Genomic DNA, 20454 nt, shown 5'->3' with positions numbered 1-20454 from the left:
ATTAATTCAATTGTTGTGTAACTAAGTTACAAAGCTCATTGTTATTATGAATAATCAATTATGTTCTGCAGACTTTTTGCTTACGGGTTCATTGTGTGCCGTTAATAGCTTGTACAATAAATTATGAATAACATTTCACAATTTTCATAATGACCACATCAACCATAATCACAGTCATACAGCTTTGATTTGTTAGGAAAAAGTCTTATCATCAAGTAGATAAGATATATATTTCCTTTGGCATATATCCAGCTGAATGAGGAAACTTTCAATTTCTTTTATCAGTAGCCTTTTACTCAATAAATAATAGACTTGGTATCTGGTCAATTCCTTATTTAAGCGTCGTTATTCTGACTGAACGTACTGCTTTTTGCACGAAAAAATCAGTCAAAGAAACCAGACTAAGTTAACACTTTTAATACATGTAATATTACGGACTTCCCTAAAACAAACAAACAAACAAAAAACCCTCTAAATATCCAGCTAAGTGGATCAGTGCTCAGTAACTCTTTATCTCTAATTTGACCCCCACCACCATATCTCCCTTGACCCCAGTCATTGCCACTCTTTAAGGCTATCTGCTTGTTTGCTCCCTTACTGCGATATTTACCCAGCTCTACTTTTGTTTGACAGGAGACCTATACAGAGATAGCGGGCATGCACCGTTTCGGTGCTTTCTACATGGATTATCTCTACACAATGGAGGACAGCAGTGGCAAAGGTATTGTTCTAGTTCATTCTCCCTCGCAGAGCTTGTTTGGTCACCTTGCCACCTCTTCTCTCTTTTTCTTTTTATCTGTCATGTTCCCATTTTCTCTGCCTGGTTCACCCTTTCTTTCTTTCGCTCTTTCCATCTCTTTTCGTCTCTCCTCCCTGTCAAACAAGCCCCATGGAGACTTGAAGAAAGAGCTTGTCTTGTTTCAGTCACAGCCACCTGGTCCTTGACCCTTTCTGTCCTCACTCTCACCCTAAACTTACCTGGAGGGCAACTGTCAGAAGTGTTTAGTCTGTGTTGACACATATTTGAGTTTCTCTCTCCCTGGTGCTTGTTGAAACACTGTTTTCCCTCTGTCTCTTTACCTGTAAGCTCTTGAGAAAGTGAATAGACCTCTCTTGCCTAATTAGATGTCACTCTTCCTGGCAGAAGCCTTAAGACAGACAGCGTTCCTCATTCTTTAGCTGCAACTTTCAGTGTTGTTTTTCCAAGTTAGGAATATCTGACAATCACATTGAGAGATAAGGAATGCTTCCTTCAGTGCAAAATGCTAACTTTTTTATTAAAATCTGGCCGTGATTGATATGCAAATGCTATTAGGTTATCATGCTTTATAAAGTAGAAATGACTGGCTTTGGTTAAACAAACTCAATAACTCAAAAAGTATTTATTTATTCATATGGAGTATGTCACCTGTGTTTTTCTACGTACTGCCCTCTTTTTTTTTGTGTTTCATTTTAGCTTTTCATGACTTGGCTATTGTTTCCTCAGCTGCTGTCATCTACAGATAATAATCTAAATTAAAAAAAAACATTGATACTGTCATTCTGAGCTGTCAAAGTCATTTCTGACGGCAGGATAAGTGTCAGTCTCTTTGGGATGCCTGTGGTTACCCTTGCCAGTTGGAATGCTTCTTTTCTGTTAGTGTTTCTGTTCTTCACGGATACGGACCAGATCCAGTGTCAACTAAACAAATTAGTCTGCATTGCCACAGGTCTAACATAAACTCTGAGTCAACTGAAATAGTAACCGACCCAGGTCACTCTTACCATTGACTTCACATTAGAGTCACGCTGCAGATTAAAAACATTTTTTTATAATCTTTGGAAATTGAGACACTTTTAAATAGTCTAAATCCTAGCTAATTTCAGCCTCCTCATCATTCCAATGACCGTTCTAACTGCAGCCATATGGTCGATATTAGGCTTAATCCATTGCAGCCAAATCTCACAGAAGGGAAGGGGAAGTGGCATTGCCTGTTGCCCTTTTTAAATTTCCAAAATTTAGTGGAAGTTACACCCTCATTGCTTTGAGTTAAAAAAAAAAAAAAAAAAAAGTTACATTCGCATTGTTGACTCTGAGCTGTACTAATGTTCAAGTACAGTGGTGGAATGTAATGGGAATAAAGCCAGTTGTGACCCTTTGTCCTTTTCCTCCCTCACTGCCATTCATCCACCCCCTTCCTTTATTTTTAATTTCTGCTTTTTTATTGCGAGAGAGTTGAGTCTTTTAAGTGGACCTCTGGAACAGGGGCCTGCGATGAATGAAGGGACAGCTGTTGGAGGGAAGTGGACATTTGGAATATTCATCATTTCTGTGGGTCACGGCTATGTGAGCTGCCTCCTGCTGCTGCATTACACTACATCTATCTTTTTTGGGTTTATGCCCAACAGATGACAATATTCTATATTTATACTTCATTAAGAAATGAGATATGGGAAAAATGTTTCTGGCTAAATATTAATGTAAAACAAACAGACAAAAAAAACCTTATATGTATGAAAGCTGAAAATATGTGTTAATTTTGTTGACTGAGACAAGAGTCCTTAAGTTTATAAGTACATACATTATATATTTTAATCAGGTTATGTATATATGTCTATTTCCACTTGTAGGCTCTCAGGATTTCTCTGGGATGAGCATAGAAGAGGTAGTGCCTGCAGTTCAAGAGACATCCATCAAGAGGCTGGTGGTAGGACCTTTAGACATCAGGTTGCATAGCAGCGCCATCCATCGCATTCTCAAGATGGTCACCTGTGCCATGGACCACGAGTATGAACCCTACTGCAAAGCACAACGAGGTCAGAGATCAAAATTATGCAAATATATATTTAAAAAATATACCTTCTCTGGTCTGGTATTTTACTCGCATCTCTTTGTCATACTGTTCGGTGACCAGAAACTGTAACAGTTTTCACTTTATAATATTCTCATCGTATTGTTATTTCCTTGCACAACCCATTCTTCAACACACAGCTGTACATGAAAGTAGTGACCTTTTGAACCACATAAGGGAGGTTAAGCCAAACACCTTTTGTTAGTGATCATCCCTGCACAGCTATTGATGAGCTCATCCCTGGGATGTTGTGAAAGAACATGGAATGTGTGTCTGTGTGTAATATCTGTAGCAATAACTCTTTTGCAAAAGATTTTTGTGAAATGATAACATCCGTAGGTTTCGGTTGTTTCAGCATCTGTGATAGATAATAGATGATGGTGTAATTACTGTAGCAGTTTTTGTCTTTCGGAGTAGGTCAGCGTGTTCCTTCCTGTTTCTATAAGTGTTTGTACTCTCGAGGGTCAGTATAGTTGGAGCCTCTGAGGGGGGGATTGAGAGGAGATAAGAGGAAGTCAAGGTTGCTATTACAGAAGGAGTAATAGCAACCATTCATCATTTTGTTACAATAAATTATGATTTAGCTATGCAGAACCCAACACTTTAAACAGTCTGGTACCTTAAATAAAAGCTCTATCTCTCTGTTTCGTAGTCAGAAACATTACAGCTAGTATGTATTATTGATTGGACGAAGTTTGCATCTATAGCAACTTATCCTGTCCTTTTTGTATGTGATCCTTTTTATATTCATTGCCAAGAACTTAATAGCTTTCCTTCCCAAAACTAGCTATAAATGGATGCTGAATTGGCTTCATGTTGCCCTGTTGGGAAGGTAAACTACATTTAGTTTGCTCATTTGGATACAAGTTCTTTACATGGTCTAAAAACAATAAAAGAACAATAAAAGTAACAGGACTTTAAGAACTAGAGCTAGAACAGGATATTTCTAGACAGCAATATACTTATGTTATGTTATGTTTTCTTTTTTGCATTATTTTTAGTGTCCATAGTCATGTTTCTGTGCATCATGGGAGCTCCGTCTGTGTTGTAATTTAAATGTTCACTGTGGGTATTGACTTGAGCCCTGGCATATGAATTGATTGGACATAGCAGTACTAGATCAAGCTGAATGGTGTAGCTTTAGGCCAAAGATCAAAGCAGCTTTGAGATCAAATTCCGAGCCCACCTTGTAGTTGGAAATTTAGCCCAACAGAACCTCCACAGAGCTGAAACTGGCCCATACGTGGGACCAGACCCAAGGCCATAGCAAAGGGTTCAGGTTTGGTCTGCCTTTGACCCTGGTTTAGTGGATCACTGCGCTGGTCACTCCTTACTGTGAGTATTGATCTTAGTAGCCTCTGGTTCATGTTGACTTATTTAACTTTTTTTCTTGCCTCTTTGGGTATTTCTTTGGTTATTGACAGAATGAGTGGTTTTATGAAATAGTTCAAAAAGAATGCTACTGGGAAACAGCCATTGTAATGAATAGCACATGTAGATGCCAGCACTTTTATAGTCCACGTCTCTTTTATTTAGTGTTTGAGTTGGTGGTTTTTGTTGGAAAAGACCTTTTCGTTGTTTTAATGCTATGAGAGGAGCACAGTGGCTGGAGAGGAATGGCACCCACTCAAAGAAATTGGTGTTCTTTACAGCTAACCCTTTCCACTGTAAAACGGTTTTGGGTCTCGAATCCAAATGTCTTTGGCTTTTCCCACTCCCTTACTATTATTTCAAGTAATGCACTACAGGTTGCATTCTTATGGTTAGAAAAACAGCTGTTTTAGTATTAATACTTAGAATGTTATCTCTACATTATGTTAAGTTGTTTTTTCAAAGCTGACATGTTTCTTGTTATCGTGGCATTATTTCTCCAGAAATGACTGAAGAGAACAGTGGTCCAGCTACTCCAGAAGAGATCTCACATTTGGAGGAATTCATCCCAACTCGACTCACTTGTCTCACTCTGCTCCAAGTCTCAGTCACTGTTTCAATGGCAGAGTTCAACCTTCTACATACACTAATGCCTGTCATCATGGGACACAAGGTAGTGCCAATAGTGAATTCAATTCACACCACACCACATCAAGTCAGAAGACCTACAATGACATATGCACAGCCTCATCTGATGATGTACACTCCTCACTGTTAGTTTGATAGCCCTCAGTTCACCAAGCCCAGCTGCATGACAGGGCAACCTGCTGTCATACCTCGTTCCTCTCCTTGAGAGAACAGAAGTTATAGACAAAACACTTCCCTTTCAGTCAGTTCACTTGGTTGAACACATATAGTGTTGGACATAGATACACACCCTGCAGAACAGCCACCAAACCGGACTCGGACCAACAACAGACTAATGCATGGTAGACCCAGCAGAAAGGGCTGAATCAGCTACTGAAGGGGCTGTCACACCCAAAAAATAGAACTGAACAAAAGTGTGCCATGATGAAAAGGGCCAGTGAGGTTGCCATTCCCCTGGTAGAATGTGCTTTCATACAGGGAAGCAAAGGGTATGGTGCTGTATACCTGGGAGATAGCTTCCATAAGATAATGTGAGAGCATCTGTTTAGCTCAAAATCAAAAACCTGGTCACATAAATGCACATGCAGAATGTGGTAAATATAGGTACGTAGGATTGACTAACCTAGCCTGCTCCGCATATTATAGCTGGGTACAGAGCCATAAGTAGACATTGCTTTGATCATGGCATGGCTAGCTTGGGGACAAAATCTAAGAATAAGGGCAGGTGGCTTTTGACTGTCGTTTTCTCCGAAGCAAGGAAAAGCCCTGTGATCTCTGATCACTTCTGAGCTGGTAGAGGACAGGGCCAGTCCACCTGTAGCTGCACCACTGTAAGATGAAACACACAGGGACAGCCGCTGCATCATTCCAGGCCGATGACAAGTCTCCTTACTGAGAATCCAAGTTTGAAATTTATAGCAGTAAGAAAAGGTGGAAGGAGATGAACAGGAGTTGTTAACCGTAAAGCTGATGTCACTGTTCTGGAAACAAAACTGTAGTATTGAAATTAATGCAAAGTAGAAGTATTTTTACTCGGGTGTTGGTGTTGTTTGGTTGGTTTTGACTTGGACAACAGTATGATCAATATGTGGCATGTTTGTTGTCACTGACAATAATTGTTAAACCTTTCTATATTTTCAACTGTCCAGGTGGCACCATGTCTGGTCTCTGTGGCAGAATTTCAGCCAGTGCGCCCACTACCTTCAGTCCAATTCCAAGTGGAAAGGGTGAATTTTGAACACTCTGTGCCAATGTATGCCCCAGAGCTGGTAACCACTGTCAGCAGTCTCAGCCAGCCTTCTGACAACCTGCTACATCACTGCTATGCACACCTCTACCTCAAGGCAAGTATGAGAATATTCTGCACTCTATAGTATTCTCTCTCCTCACCCCCAAACCAGTAGCGGCACATGGGTGTCCCTTCCTGAGCCTGGTTCTGCTGGAATTTTCTTCCTGTTAAAAGTTTGTTTTTCTTTCCCACTGTCACCAAGTGTTTCAACACAGGAGGTTATCTGATTGTTGTGATTTGGTGGTATATAAGCGAAATTGAATTAAAATTGAATTTGATTCAGATTAAGATCATTCTTGTTGCCATTAAGGACACAGTTGATGCTAAGTTAAGGGCAATCAGGCTCATTAACAGTATATGAAAACTGAGCGAATGTCAGTTGCTATCAAAAACCCCAAAAAACTGTCTGTTGAATAAAACAGTTTTAAATTACATCTTACACTTGTTCTCTTGTTTGTCTCATGATTTTAAGCCTCATATATAAATATGGAAAACCAGTACTGTGCCAGGACTCCTTTTCCTTTTTCTTTTTTATTTGCCCATTTATAATTAGCAGTGGTTTGATTCTGTTGGTGTTTTCATTTTGTTTGATTTTACACTTGTCTTTCTGTTTATTGTGTTTCAGTTTGACCAAAACAATGCATCTACTATTTATTTGAAGATTGTTATGTGCACAATAGCATGCTAATTGGTCAGTCACAGTTGTGATCTTATCTTCCCTTTGAAATGATTGGGCCGACCTCTTTAATGACCTTGATGACCCTTTTCACCTGGTCATAAAAATCTCAGCACTCAGTTTCCTGATGAGCACCAGTACATTTCTGGTCTGCTTCATCTGCCAACTGATGGGGTGCAAGAGACTTGTATTAAGCAGCTGTGACATTCCCCTGTTACTATAAAGGTTTTACAGTTTCAGCTTCTAGTTTGAAGATGAAAATATAACATTCACTGTCACTGAAATTTAAAGTTGATTTAAATTTGAAGTTGGGACCAAAAGACAAAATCTTTATTTTCTTAATAGTTTTAAACCACGGCACAAGATTATTTGTCAGCCATGCTTTTATCATGTTGCCTAGTATTGTAAGACCAGCTTCAATAAACGGCTGCATATAACATTCTAGAAAATAGTAGTTTTCTCTCTAATTGTTACTTTTTAACCTGTATACTAGAGTTATCCATGTCCAGTACTCTATGGCTAAAGTAAAATAAATTTAAACACTTTGTTTTAGGTTTGTTTCCAGGTTGTAACCTCTGATTTTCAGTTTACCCGAAGTCCTTAGTCTGTCATTGAGTACACATATCCAAAAAGAAAAAAACAGAAAAGGATTTTGCTAAAGAATCCAATCAACTTTTTAGGGAGTTTGGATAATAGATTGGGTGTAATTTGTCATCTTTTCATTCTGGCTTGGTATTGCTTGAGTGTGTTTTTAAGGCAGGATGTTTACTGTACGTCATGCTGGTAGTCCTTATCACAGGGTCACTGCAGGGTTAACAGTCATCTGGTCAGTGGCCAATGATCATTGTGACCAATCAGCCAATCGTTGTCAGTAACCATTAAGGTTCTCAGTCTCCATCTGGGTTTTTGCACTGGGATCATGACAGGGTGGAGGTCATTCTAGCTACAATTCACCCAATTCAGGAAGTGATTTGAAAAGGGTATAAACTAAGGCTTATCTAAATCTGTGTTTTATTGACGCTGGCTGTCAGAGCTTAGGTATCTGTGTTGAGGGTAGTGTTAGCCATTGTCCTACTTTTACATGATTGCAGGCAAAAGCTTTAAGTGAGTCTGTTTGCTCAACAAGAGACCTACCACAGAAGTTAACGGTCATGTTAAAGTTTGGTTTATTTGAATCATGACTTAAACTGCTGAATAGCGATCAGAAATTTAGTTTCCCATAGAAAGCTGAGTGTTTTGTGTGGGTAATTGAATTTAAATATGACGTTTTTTATGTCTACATCTTTATCTAGTAATTGATATGTTAGAACCAAAGGCCATTTGTCCTATTATAAAGAAATTATTGTTTTCCAGCATTTTGTCTGCTGGCTTGTTGATCTACACAGAAAAATGATCTAGTTCACCTTTACAGCAGCTGGATGCTGGACAGCTGGGCCCAGCCATCATCTCTTACCTCCAATATTAAACAGGACTTTACCACCATGTGCTATCAACAGTATGTAAACACTGGGCTGGGAGTATATTATATGTGGCTTCCAGGAGCTTGGATAATGAGAATAAGATTGTGAGACCCACACCTGCTATGGCAAACAGCAGAGTTAGGCAGTGGTTTATTTTTCTTGCTGCTGTTGATGTCTTTCTAATTTTTTGTCTTTTTTTTTATAAAACATTACTTTGTACATTCATATATTTGTTACTGTAGCCAGATAAAAAGTGTTAAAGACTCATTATTAACCCTATCCTCATTAACTGTGACAGGTCAAGTACAGGCTAAAAAGTTAAATTGGGTTTAATGCAAATTCAAGAAAGTAAACCTTTTTATATTTTTTTATTTTGTAAAATTAACTGTCATTGTGAGAGGAGTACTGTGGCAGGTATACAGTTCTCTATACCTCTGTGGACAGATTATGTTCAGCAGGATAGTGCTGCAATGTCCAAGATTGTCTCAAAATTGTGTAGTAAGGGTCAAAGGAAATGAAAGTTGGGGTGTTTAATATGCTAAATACTGTATATTAAATGTGTTCTGTATTGTATTGGGGCGCATAAGTCCACCAAATTGGACATTAAAAAAAAATTCCAGCCAAGATAGTATATCTGGTGCTGTTTTTTACCTGGTAAAACTGTCATCACCACCTCCTACAGACGCCCTATGCCACCTACTTCAGAAGTACTTTTTCCATAATTTAATAATTATGAAATCATGCAGCATCTTGTTTAAATCTTATAGGGTAGGGGACAAAAGACAAACCAAAACTTTCTCCATGCTGGAAAAATGTGGCTGACTAAATATAGATATTTAATCAGTGCAAATTTTATGGAGAAGCCTACTGTAGCAAGGACTACCACACATGTGCTTTTGAGTACCTTGACACATTTTTATAGGTCTGTCTATGGAGACTTGTCGATGAAATAATGTCACAAATATGTAAGGTCAAAATGAAGGCCAAGGTTGACTATGGGTTTGGTCTGCATCTTATGGGTCCGGTGTGTGCTCGTGTGATCCTATCACATGATCATCTTCTTTTTTTTCTCCCAGTGTATTTGTGAATTCACTCAGTGTTTTTTCAGCACAATGAGGAGTTATTTCCCCTCTGTCTTCTCCCTTCATTTCTTTGCCTTTATGTCTTTGCAGGTGTTTGGGTTCCAGGCAGGGTTGACATGCCAGGATAAAGGATCTTTTCTACCTCTCATCCCCATCATCCCTTCGTTTAGTACTGCACTCTATGGAAAACTTATTCAGATGCCTGCATTGTGGTGAGTTTTTAGCAGTTATATAACTGATTAAGTCTGCAAATTGCTAAAAACCCAGTGTACATGCAGGGCATATTTCAAGTTCTGATGAAAATAGAAATGTTATTGTTTCACCGGCCAGTGCCTGTAAAAGTTGTGTGAGGCACAAAAAAATTAACATAATAATGATAGCATCATTTCTAACAGTCGCCAGACGATTTAATCTATTTAAGATGTATTGTGTGATCATGGAGGCAAAACATATAGGAAATGTTTACATATATATATATATTTATGCTAATGTGGCTATATGTGTACTTGGCTGTTTGTAAACAATGTGTGAGGTCAGGCCCTTGTATTGTATTTTATAAAGATGTGCAATCTCTTGTGGGTTGTGGATCTGAGGGTATTTAAAGTAATGGATGAGGCAGTTTTTCAGCAGTCATGTGGGAAAACAGAACAACCGTCAGTGTGGAATAACTGCAACAGTTTCCTTACTTTGAAACACAAGAAGAAGAAAGACAGTGTTGTCTAGGGACATGAAAAAGTTGCTGCCTTTTTTTTTCTTTTTTTTCTCTCTTTCTTTTTTGTTGTTTACCAGACAGATGACTCATTGGAGATGTCTCTTAGCAGGAGGAACTTCAGAAGTTAAAGAAAAGGGATGAAGGAAAAGGAGACAATGTTTAGAGTTTGAGGATGGAACAGTTGGACAAATGGAGGATTTGAGCGGTGAGAGTAGTAAAGATGGAAAGGAAGAGGAACTGTTGGTACAGCAGTAAACACTCTATGTGGAGGCTGTAGACAGAATCGGGGGAAGAATTTACAGTTCTTAGTTTTTCTGTGTTTAAAGTAAATAAACAGTTTTTAACTACAACTCTATTAACGCTATTAGTCATGAGGTTCAGTCATAAAGCTCTGCAGCTCTTCTGATAAAAAACAAAATCTGTGCCTTGTTCAAAGTTAGTTACTATCTCCTAAATGGCTAAAAGGTATCCTTATGCAGTAATACTTGACCTGTAGCACTCGTGCTGATGTTAGATGACTTCCTGGAAGTCCTGCTCTGGCTACTTCCTCATACATATTTAATTTTCATGAAGTTCAAACTTGCAAAAAGGGCAAATATCAACTTGTGTCAAACTAACCCAAGCTTCAAGCTGAGCTGATGAGAGTCGAATCTCTGGCTGCAATCCAGAAACCAATCAGAATTTTTATTTTTCTGTACACTGAAAATTTACAAATGTATAACTGAAATAAAGATGAAGATGAGCACCAGAACAGTAGGCCTTTCCAGGTCATAAGTGCAACCAGGAGCATCCCTGTCACTTTTTCATCAATCATGTTGGACACCGTGAATTGATCCCGCAGGATTACTAACAGTGTTCTTATCTAATGTCCTGAGGGGTCTGAGGGCAAGCCTTTGGTGCAGTTGACCTGAACTGTGGTACATGTCATCATATATGCTGTGGCAGTGCATTAAAAGTCATGGGTTTTTTGCCTCACACAATTGTCAGTCACTATACATATTTCCCAGTTTGGACGTCCAGTGACGTTGTGAATTTGAAGATACATAGTGCTTTGTATTTCATTTCTAATTTTGTTGCATATTGGTAATACGTATATCATCAAATTTTAATTTTAGATTAAGATAACCTTAGTAAATTCAAAATGCAGTTTTTAACTGATGATTTTATTTATTAAAATTAAGAGTCCTATCCAATATCACCTGGCCCTTTCCTTAGATATTAATAAAGTATTCTGATTATGATTCAGTTTCACTTCCCACACTCAGGTCTAATTACTGCTAGATTCGATGAATCAAGAAATCACTTAAATAGAACCTGTCTGGCAAGGTGAAGCAAGGCAGTACATCATGCTATGATCTAAAGAAACAAAGTCGTGACCTGATTCTAACCACAATTCTGAAACCAAGCCTTAATCCACACAAGCTCGCATGGGTTAGAGTACAGTCAGGTTAAGGTCCCCACCAAGATATACTGTTCATGCAACACTTGTCTAGGCAAAGTAAGTGTTATAGTAGGAAATCTGTGCAAGAGCACAAGCTTAGAAGCCGATTTACTCCAATTAGTTGAGATCTAAACCTGTCGGAGCTGCAGATGGTTTTGACTTTTACTAACCTTGTCTCACGGCACTACAGTATATATGCTACCAAACAACTTTCACTCATTTCACTTTTCTTTTTCTTTTTAACAGTTGTCTATTTTACTGTCACTCACTGTATTTTAGATGGGCTGGATTTGTTGCTTAGTGTTATTAGTTTTGTCATTTGAGAGGTAATGTGACTTCTATTTGACCCTGTTCGTCTAAGCAAGAGGCAAGAAAGCCTGCTTCTTGACCTGTGTATTGCAAGTCAGAAACTAATAAACACAATGTGATAGTTTGCTCCTAGAAGAATGATGAAGAACAGGTTTGACAGAGTGCAGACAGTAGTTAGAAGAGATAGATGTGAGTGGTTGTTTAACTGCTCACTGTTGGAATGTTTGAATAGTCAAAAAATGAATTAATGTTTTCCATTTCTTTTTTTTCTGTAGCTTTCATAATGTTGGATACTCTTTTATGGGTCAGAATGAAAAGATAGAAATGGCCACTGACTGAGAGTTGGTCTTAATTTCATTTGACCCCTGGCCTCAGAGTGTTTAAACTCTTGGTCCATTTCAAATTAAAACTCACACCACTTGTAATGGGAGTTGTGTTAAAGATTGTATGAGTTCATGGCAGACCGACAGCTAGAGGCTTCCTTTTGCAACAGAAAAGGCTGAGCCCGAGAGTGATACACTGGGTCACTATGGCAGCCAGAAGATGCACTCCACCAGGTGGTAGTGTTTAAATTAACTCTGCTGGTATTTGTTTTGGGAGGGCTTGTCGTAGCTGATGCAACTTTAACAGCATCCCTTTCCAAGATGTTCTCTTCTCTGACCAGACACTGAGCAGAGCTATGCACGCTTCTGAAGTTTAAAATAACAGAAAGTGTGGAGCATTGTCTGTGAGTAGGAGACACACACACACATACACACACTCAGGTGCCAGTAGGCAGCCAGCTCTTGCCTAAGTATGTATGACTGCCAGGTAATCATGGTAGATTTGAGGGACACTCTGAGTGTCTATGAAGACCACGCACCTCTGCTGATGAGCTGGCCCATGAGTGCATAGCTCAGATTTCCTTAAGTCTCACCACAAAGGCTCCCACTTCTCACAGTTGGTAACAAGGGGCTTTCACTGGGGAAATTACACTGCCTTGACATGTTCTCCCTGTCTGCCTTGGATTTCGTTGGGCATGGGGTTATATGTATGCGAGACCTCTGGGACTTTGTCTCTGCAGTTTTTAAATACAATGAAATTTTAGGAAAGTATAATTGCTCTGCAGCAGACTCTGACCTTGTAGTTTTCCATGCTGAAATCACCTAACATGAAGGCAGCCAAATGTCTTCTTGTTTTGTTGGTTGAAACGTCCAAGAAGTATCCAGGTGGTTGGTACAATCTTTCTTGTCAGCATTACTTAGGATGGGCACTCACTTGTGTTGTTTTAGCCTTGTACACTTGGCTTAATGCTATGGAGGAATTTTTGTTGTTTTAGTGTAGAAATGTTGGATTGAACTGAATAGGTTGAAAACTGCACAAAAAAACTGGTCTGTTGGTTTTCCTAACATTGACAAAGTTTGCTCTCTAGCCAACCCATGACAGTGTATTTAGACACCATTAATGAGTAATATATAACTACAAGTGAATGCTGTCTTATTGGTAAACATTAAGCTTAGGTCTACTTGATCACTGTCAGTTGATTTCAGGCTGAGGTGTAGAGGTAAATTCTTACAGTAGGTGCTGGCTGAAACACTGAGATAATATGTCTTTAAAGATGGCACCACAAACTTTACCCACCTGAAGAGTGAATCAGGGCTTTTGCCAGTTTTGAAAATTATTCTGTGTTGTTCTTATTTAAATTAGTATGATAATGTAATGATCACTTCTAATTCCAGTCCCACCTCCTGTGGTTTGAAAGAAGGCAAAAAAGGCAAGTCAAGGTATAAACATAGCAAGGTACATTTGAGTTAATCCCACACTCCCATAAATACAAATAGAAAGCTTTTTCATATATAGCATGTGTCACTCATTTATTAAGGCTATTCTCCTACCATATACATTGGTCCACTTCATATGATTAAATCAGCTGTTTCTTCCGGTCCACTTTAAGGAATTTAAATCTCTGCTGCATCGTCATAGTTAACTATAAATATACTAAATACTAAAACTATATGTAATGAAACAGACAGAAGTTAATAGACAAAAACAAAATAAATTAAATTAAAAACTAAAGAATAAGAGCTAAAGAAATTTCCATGAAAGTTTTGACCTTTGTCACTGTGATGATACAATACTTAATTATATCTATAATACTATAATTATAGAGACTACAACTAAAATCAATAAAAAGTAAACTAACTCAAAATTAAAAAATAAGAGCTAATTAGAAAATGTAAACTGTAATAACTCAGGGTTAGGTCTTGTGTTTTCAGCACAGCTGAACATAGCTGAGAAGAAGAGCATCAAAAGGTCAATTCGCATTCTGTTTTTTCTAAACTTTTTTGTTAAACAAACTCTGCAATCTATCAAACTCATGCAAAGAACTGTGGAAGAAGTCTCTCTTCTTAATATGGTAAATGGTAAATAGACTGGTTCTTATATAGCGCTGTTCTACTCGATCTGAGCACTCAAAGCGTTTTACACAACTTGTACATTTACCCAATCAATCTACACTGTTTCTAAGTGCTTTCTATCTAAAGTTCATGCTCATGAATATACACTAGCATGAACTAATCAAATTAAAATCATTAGATTTCCAAAAGCCAAAACCCCTCTAAAATGCACTTTTAGTTCTGGTAAATTAAGGAGCAGCCAAGAGGCGTCGGGTTGTTCAGTGAAAGCTAATATATTGGCCCCCCAACTTCACAAGGACTCTGCAGCATGTCTCAATTGGTTTGGCTGTTAAAGCTGTTATTCAAGATAGAAAAAGAGTGGGAGGAGGAAGGGAATGTTAGAAGTGCCACCTGCATCGATCTCTCCAAAACCTAACCTCACTCTCACTCAGACACATGAGCACACATACACATACACACTTGAGCTCACACCATATAATATTGCTTATGCAGGGCCACCTGACTGCAGCAACATATGGAGACAGGCCAAGGCCGGGGCCCACCAACCAACCAAGCAACAAACCAGCAGCAGCTTAGTGTGGTTCGTCGCATTGCAGGCCATAATTCAAGCCCATGCCAGCTTTTATGTGGCATTTTTAGCAGCCCCTGTTACTCGTTCAGCTATTTCTTAGGGGATAATTTCCTAAAGTATGTGACATTACAGGTGCATGTTATATAGCCACAGAAAGGTGAGTTACTTTGCAAACGGTTTAGAATAGAAAAGAATGTTGGTTTTCCCTTGATATCTAATTATTGGTCCAAGTCTATTACACTGTCAATAGTTAGTTCAGCTTTTAATGCTACCAGTAGGGTTTTTATGTGAAGTTGAGAAGTACATACTACTATGTCTGGACCAGTAGTCTAGACTCTAGATTAGCTCATGTTGTGATTTATGAAGGCTGCTTGAGGCATCTGAGGCATGAGGCTTCTGGTGTGATTGTAATGCCTCATTACTCCTGTTCATAGTTAGTCATAGCAAGCTGCTCCTGGTCTGTGTCTCCAAGCACAGCCAAGAACAGGAGGACAAATGCTTTCTGTGTCCTTGAGTAGAGATCCAACTCAAATTTAGCAAATATACATGAACAGCATTTACTGCTGAGAACATTGACTGTGGCTGTTATATTTGTCCAATAGCCATTTTGGCAGACAATATCATTAAGAAGTTGAACTGGATAATCATTTTGGCTAAAGAAGCCTGATTTGGGAGTTGCTGCTGGTTGGGGAAAAACACATTTGTGTCCTCTGAGTATACATTTTAATTACAAATTATAATGATTTTTGCATGATGTCATACAGGCAGCTACTGCATCAACCATTGTGTTGTTCCACTAACCTTTGAGAAGTGTTGATTTCCTAATCAAGGAATCATTAAAAGGGCCTCAGTTAAGACCTTGCTCATCAAGGTTTTTGTGTGGGCAGGGTTAATGTTATAGTGAGCTGTCACTGTATGGTGTAGGATAATTGAATGACCTCAAATCAGCATGTGGTTCCTGTGGTCATGCTCAGCTTTGAGTTGTAGTTCAGAGGCCACAAGAGCAGTGGGGAATTCATTTGGCTCAACAAGGCAACACATGCTCCCTGTTCTTGCAGAAACATGGAAATGTTTTCCGAACATTTTCACATGTTGAAGTCAAATGGACGTGGGCATAAACTGCAACAAGTAGTCTTTATGTATTAACAGGTGTGCATTAAAAGCCTGGAATGACATATGATGTAATATTGTTCCACTTTTCACTCTGAAGCATCTGACTGTAAAGGATTGTGAGCTGCAGGGTAAAACATCATATTTCTTGTGGCACAGTCTATAAACTATTTTGGCCAACTTTGTGGTAAGGATTTTTTCTCCTCTGCATCTGCTTTCAGATGCTTTTATTTGGTTTTCTAGCTGACAGAGATCAGTGGATATATTGAAGAACGTTGTATTAAGGGTATGCCATTGGCAAATGCAAGACTTGTGCTCGTAGTGATTGATATCCTTATTCTTATGGAGACTGTGCTGGTCTTGAGCAGTCAGACTGGTCCGTCCTAGAATAATCATAGTCACTATATACTTACCCCTGTGATTGCAAGTGTCATTTGGTGGCTTAAATCAACATGGGTTTAGAACCAGCCCTAAACGGCATGTTATGTTTTCAAGAAACAATATTTTGCAGTCCAAGAATATCTGTTGAATTTAAACTTAACCACAAACTTTATTTGTATATATAGATGAGGGCTAAGATGGTGGATTCAGGAGCAGCTGTAGATGTTTTCAGTTGACTGAAAGATTCTATTAATTCCTGAATTAGTCATCTGAGGAACTGAAGCTTGAGGGAGGGAAAACAGTGGGAAATGGGGAAGGATACATGGATTATCAGCTCTGAGTGGATTATCATCTACTGTGGTGTGCATTCCACTGTCCTTTCCTCCTCACCAGCCCCACAATACTCGTCCACTGCTTCCTAGAAAGAAGCTCATTCACTTTTTACTGCATGAGAAGAAAACTACAAGTGGTAATAAGGCTTGGAGTAATGAATGATGTCACCATGATAAAGTAAGTCTAAGCTTCATTTAGCTAAGCAGCGTGGAGTTAAAAAAAATTGTATAATTCCTTCTTGTCATGCACATGAAAGTCAAAGACAATGGAGGAGAGGAGGTGGTCCATTCACTTGGGTTACGAAAGGATTGTGAGAGGAAAAGCCAGTGCTTTATTGACTGCTGCAGTTGTTATAATAAAGGGACAGTCCAAAGCAAAATTTGTATACCATAAATATGCTAATAGGTTTGCAGTCTGTAGATTGAGGTTCTCGTATCTTTGTGTCCTTGACAAAAACCGCATGTCTACCACAGCTGGACAGAGGCAGGAAGCTACACGCACACACACCATTATGCAAACACATACACAGGCCTCTTGATATGTTTTCCTTTAACGCCTGATGAACCACGTCATTGCCATTTTCTCGCCTTGCGGTCTGCAGCTGTCTGCACAACTTGATTAAAACATTTCTTTTAGTAATCCCTGTGTAATGAAGCCCTCTCCTGAGAATGGATCTCAGTGCATGTATTCATGTGTGTCCATGTGAGGTTGTGTGCATACGTGTGTGATTTGGGTCAGGGGTGCTCCAGATGGGAGGAACGGGAGGGCTGCGTCTGTGTCTATGTGTGAGAGACGAGAGAGAGTGTTGGGTTCTGTGAAGAGTTTCGGCTGTTCTGAAATGCACACACTGAACACCTTTGACCCAAAGGAACTACAAAACTTTGAGCCGTGGCTATACGTACAGTCCACGTCTCCCGCTAACTCATTCGCTGACCCTCTACATAGCTGTTAAAGATGCTGGCTATGTTACAGAGTGCTGATTGTTGCAAATCAACACAAGACTGACTTGAAAATACCTTGAATATGGTGCAAAGGAAGGTGAAGGCAATCCAGCACCAGAACTTTAAAAGAAATTCCTTGTCACTCATAATGTGTAACCTAACTATATGATGGAAAGATTATTTAATTTAAAAAAATCTCCTTATTGATCACTACACTAACTATTTATCTATACAATTGAAGAATCCAGAGCCCAGTTTGATTCAAAATTCAAGTCATAATCATGCATAAATTTTAAGGGACATAAAATTTTTCAAATTATATCACCAAGTTATAAGTTATACTTCGTTTTGCTGAAAATATAATTTAGGTTTTCTTTCTACATGAGGCTTAGCTGCAGCTGCAGGTACATTTCTCATAAGACCAATGACATAGACCATGTACAGTCAATAAAATAAATTACTGGAAAGAATTATGAGTGTGAACGGTACCTTTAAATGAGTTTCTTGTCTATCATTTTTCAAGAGGTTTATTTATCCATGTTTGACTGGATCACTTTTCTGTAGTAGTGTTTTTTCAGTCTCTTTAGATGCAAGCCATTTAACCCAATCGACCTCCAGGTGGCAAAATGATAAAAAGTTTTCCCCTCCCTCCCAGTTGGTCACTTAGGTGTTTTTGTTCAGTGTGAAGTGCTTACATGATTTATAATCTTCATTTGGAGGCTTTGCAAGACACTGTAGTGTGTCTTTTGTAGTAAGATAAAAGAGGGGACTTTAGAGCAGCCCATAAGTCACACTGGTTATTTTCAAGAGGGGGTCAGTGACCTTGGCTCAGAGAGATTGGGAATTCTCCAGTACTTCAGATCAGTCTGCACCACAAAGAAAAAAAGGACAAAAGGTACAAGCTGTCAGTCTTCCCTTCCCTCCACCTGGAGTCTAAATCCCTCCATAGAAGCTCTGGAAATAGTAGTAGAGGATTTTGTCAACTAGTTGAGTTGGGAAATGTTTGTATTGGTTAATTAAGGTGAGGTGTGACAGTGAGTGATTTGAAGAAACTTTAGATAACTGGTCTCAGGACAGTGGCTATCTGTTGTATCTATCAGACAAATATGTCAGCCCATAATGGATTGCATTGGTGTTACTGTGGACTTTGTAAATAGGTTCAGATAAGTTAAAGTCAAGAGAAAGTCTCACATTGTCAGCCTTGTCAAAACTGATTGACTGTCCTATTTGCATTTTTTAAAACTGCCTTTAATTTAACATTCATCATGTTGCACTTTTAACAGTTTATATTGGTGAAGGTTTTTATGAGTAATTTCCCATTTAGCCCCCTTGGAGAAAAAAAAAATCCTCTGTGCCAGGGAACGGGTCTCTGTGCGAGTGTGCCTTTTTCTTTTTCTGTAGTCTATGGAGAGACCAGACACCTTGCTCCACATTTACTGCTGATGTCCCAGAACCCACAGCTGTCTATGTTGTTGTGTTTTGGAAAGAGTGAGGCAACTGATTTTTGGTACTGTACAGGATATGAGTAATAAGAAAATGTAGGTTCTGGAAACTGTGCGCAGGTTCCAAGCTAGTATTCTGGGACACTATGTAAACCATTAGGACCAGCTGCACCTGGCAATAGTCCTTCAATCTCACAAGATGCTGATCTTTAAAAAATGAATTTTCTTGTAACATGAGGACTTGCTTTTTTAAATTTCTCACTTATTGTCTTTTTCGAAACATCTTCATGAATGCCAACATATCAGGATTGGAACCAATTACTGAACATTTATGCAACACAAACCAGCTTTCTTTAATTATTCTACCTTCATTTTTTTCTGTAAAAGTACAAAGCAACAACATATCAGTTACATAATCTATTCCTGCTTGAGTTTGTACTGGAGCTTTTCCACATACTTCCTTTAATGAGACTCCCATTTAATGTATTATTTTACCTGAAGACTAACATAGACTTGCAAGTCTGTATTCTTATGCTACATATGCTTGTTGTTTTCCCCTTGTTCTTTTTTGTGTTCTCTGCATGGCTTAATCGTGTTTTTCTTGTTCTTTTTCTGTTTTCCCCTTGTTTCGCTCTGGTTGAAGAACATGCTTCCTTTCAGTATTATAGATGCTTAGCATAGTGCATCTTTTCAGACTTAAGTGTTGGCACCTAATTTTATAACTGCTCCAGTTGCAGGTTGTTAGAGCAGCAGCCCTTGTCAGCCGTAGCCTCATTACTCCTGCTCATTATGCTCTGGCCCACTAACCTGCTCGTACTGGTTTATAGTGTTACAAAGCTTGTGTTTCACCATGTGTTGGCATGCAGATGTATGTGCATTTTTGCCAACATTATTTATTTGTGTCTGGACAGGTATATGCATTTTTGTGGTTATGTGTGGCCTAAAGCAGCAGTTAAAGCTCGATAGCTATACCCCAGCTGTACTTGTCTAAATATAGCTGTGACTACAGTCATATTAGACCAGGATGCTGATGCTGATGCACCATTAAGACCACTGGCCTAAAAGAATCTCAACTATGATTATGTGAAATATTTATTGTGGGTTTCCAAAAAAACAAAAAAATGTTAAGGATGCTAACCAAAGTATTTGGTTATCATGTTATTTTTTTTCTAGCTTCTATTATATTTCAATAATTCTTTTATTGGCTTAAATATACATTATAATCTGTTCCTGCTTCGTGTCCAGATTTGATCCTGTGCACAGAGGAAACAAGCTAGGCAAACAGTACCACAGCTGGTGTGGTACTTTTAGCTCTGACTCATGCTTCAGCCCAACTTCATGCCCTGTTTGCTTGATTTGGACTGAGACTCCAGCCAGTCAACTAGTTGTTCACCAGAAAGCTCAGGATGTGTTACTCCTGGTCTAGTTCTGACTCCAGCAGGGAACAGATGGGAAATATGGC

General features: G+C 38.8%; 1 protein-coding gene across 8 annotated transcripts in view; it reads left to right on the top strand.

The window, feature by feature from the left end:
- The window catches only part of vps13b (vacuolar protein sorting 13 homolog B), a 300414-nt gene that overhangs the window by 48366 nt on the left and 231594 nt on the right, over positions 1-20454 (top strand). For 6 of the 8 annotated variants that reach the window (XR_003222193.1, XM_005456766.4, XM_013275644.3 and 3 more), the window contains exons 12-16: positions 634-721; positions 2611-2796; positions 4706-4875; positions 5999-6193; positions 9447-9568. Coding sequence is in view for 6 of the 8 variants with exons in the window: in XM_005456766.4 (XP_005456823.1) it covers positions 634-721; positions 2611-2796; positions 4706-4875; positions 5999-6193; positions 9447-9568 (761 nt within the window). In the remaining 2 variants the exon portion in view is untranslated. Of the gene's footprint in view, positions 1-633; positions 722-2610; positions 2797-4705; positions 4876-5998; positions 6194-9446; positions 9569-10145; positions 11042-20454 lie in introns of those variants that run through there. The other 2 variants (XR_003222194.1, XM_013275646.3) reach the window with 2 other exon arrangements.

The sequence above is a fragment of the Oreochromis niloticus genome, linkage group LG11 (genome assembly GCF_001858045.2).
Source record: "Oreochromis niloticus isolate F11D_XX linkage group LG11, O_niloticus_UMD_NMBU, whole genome shotgun sequence".
Lineage (NCBI taxonomy): Eukaryota > Metazoa > Chordata > Actinopteri > Cichliformes > Cichlidae > Oreochromis > Oreochromis niloticus.
This window is presented reverse-complemented; position numbering and strand designations above follow the sequence as displayed.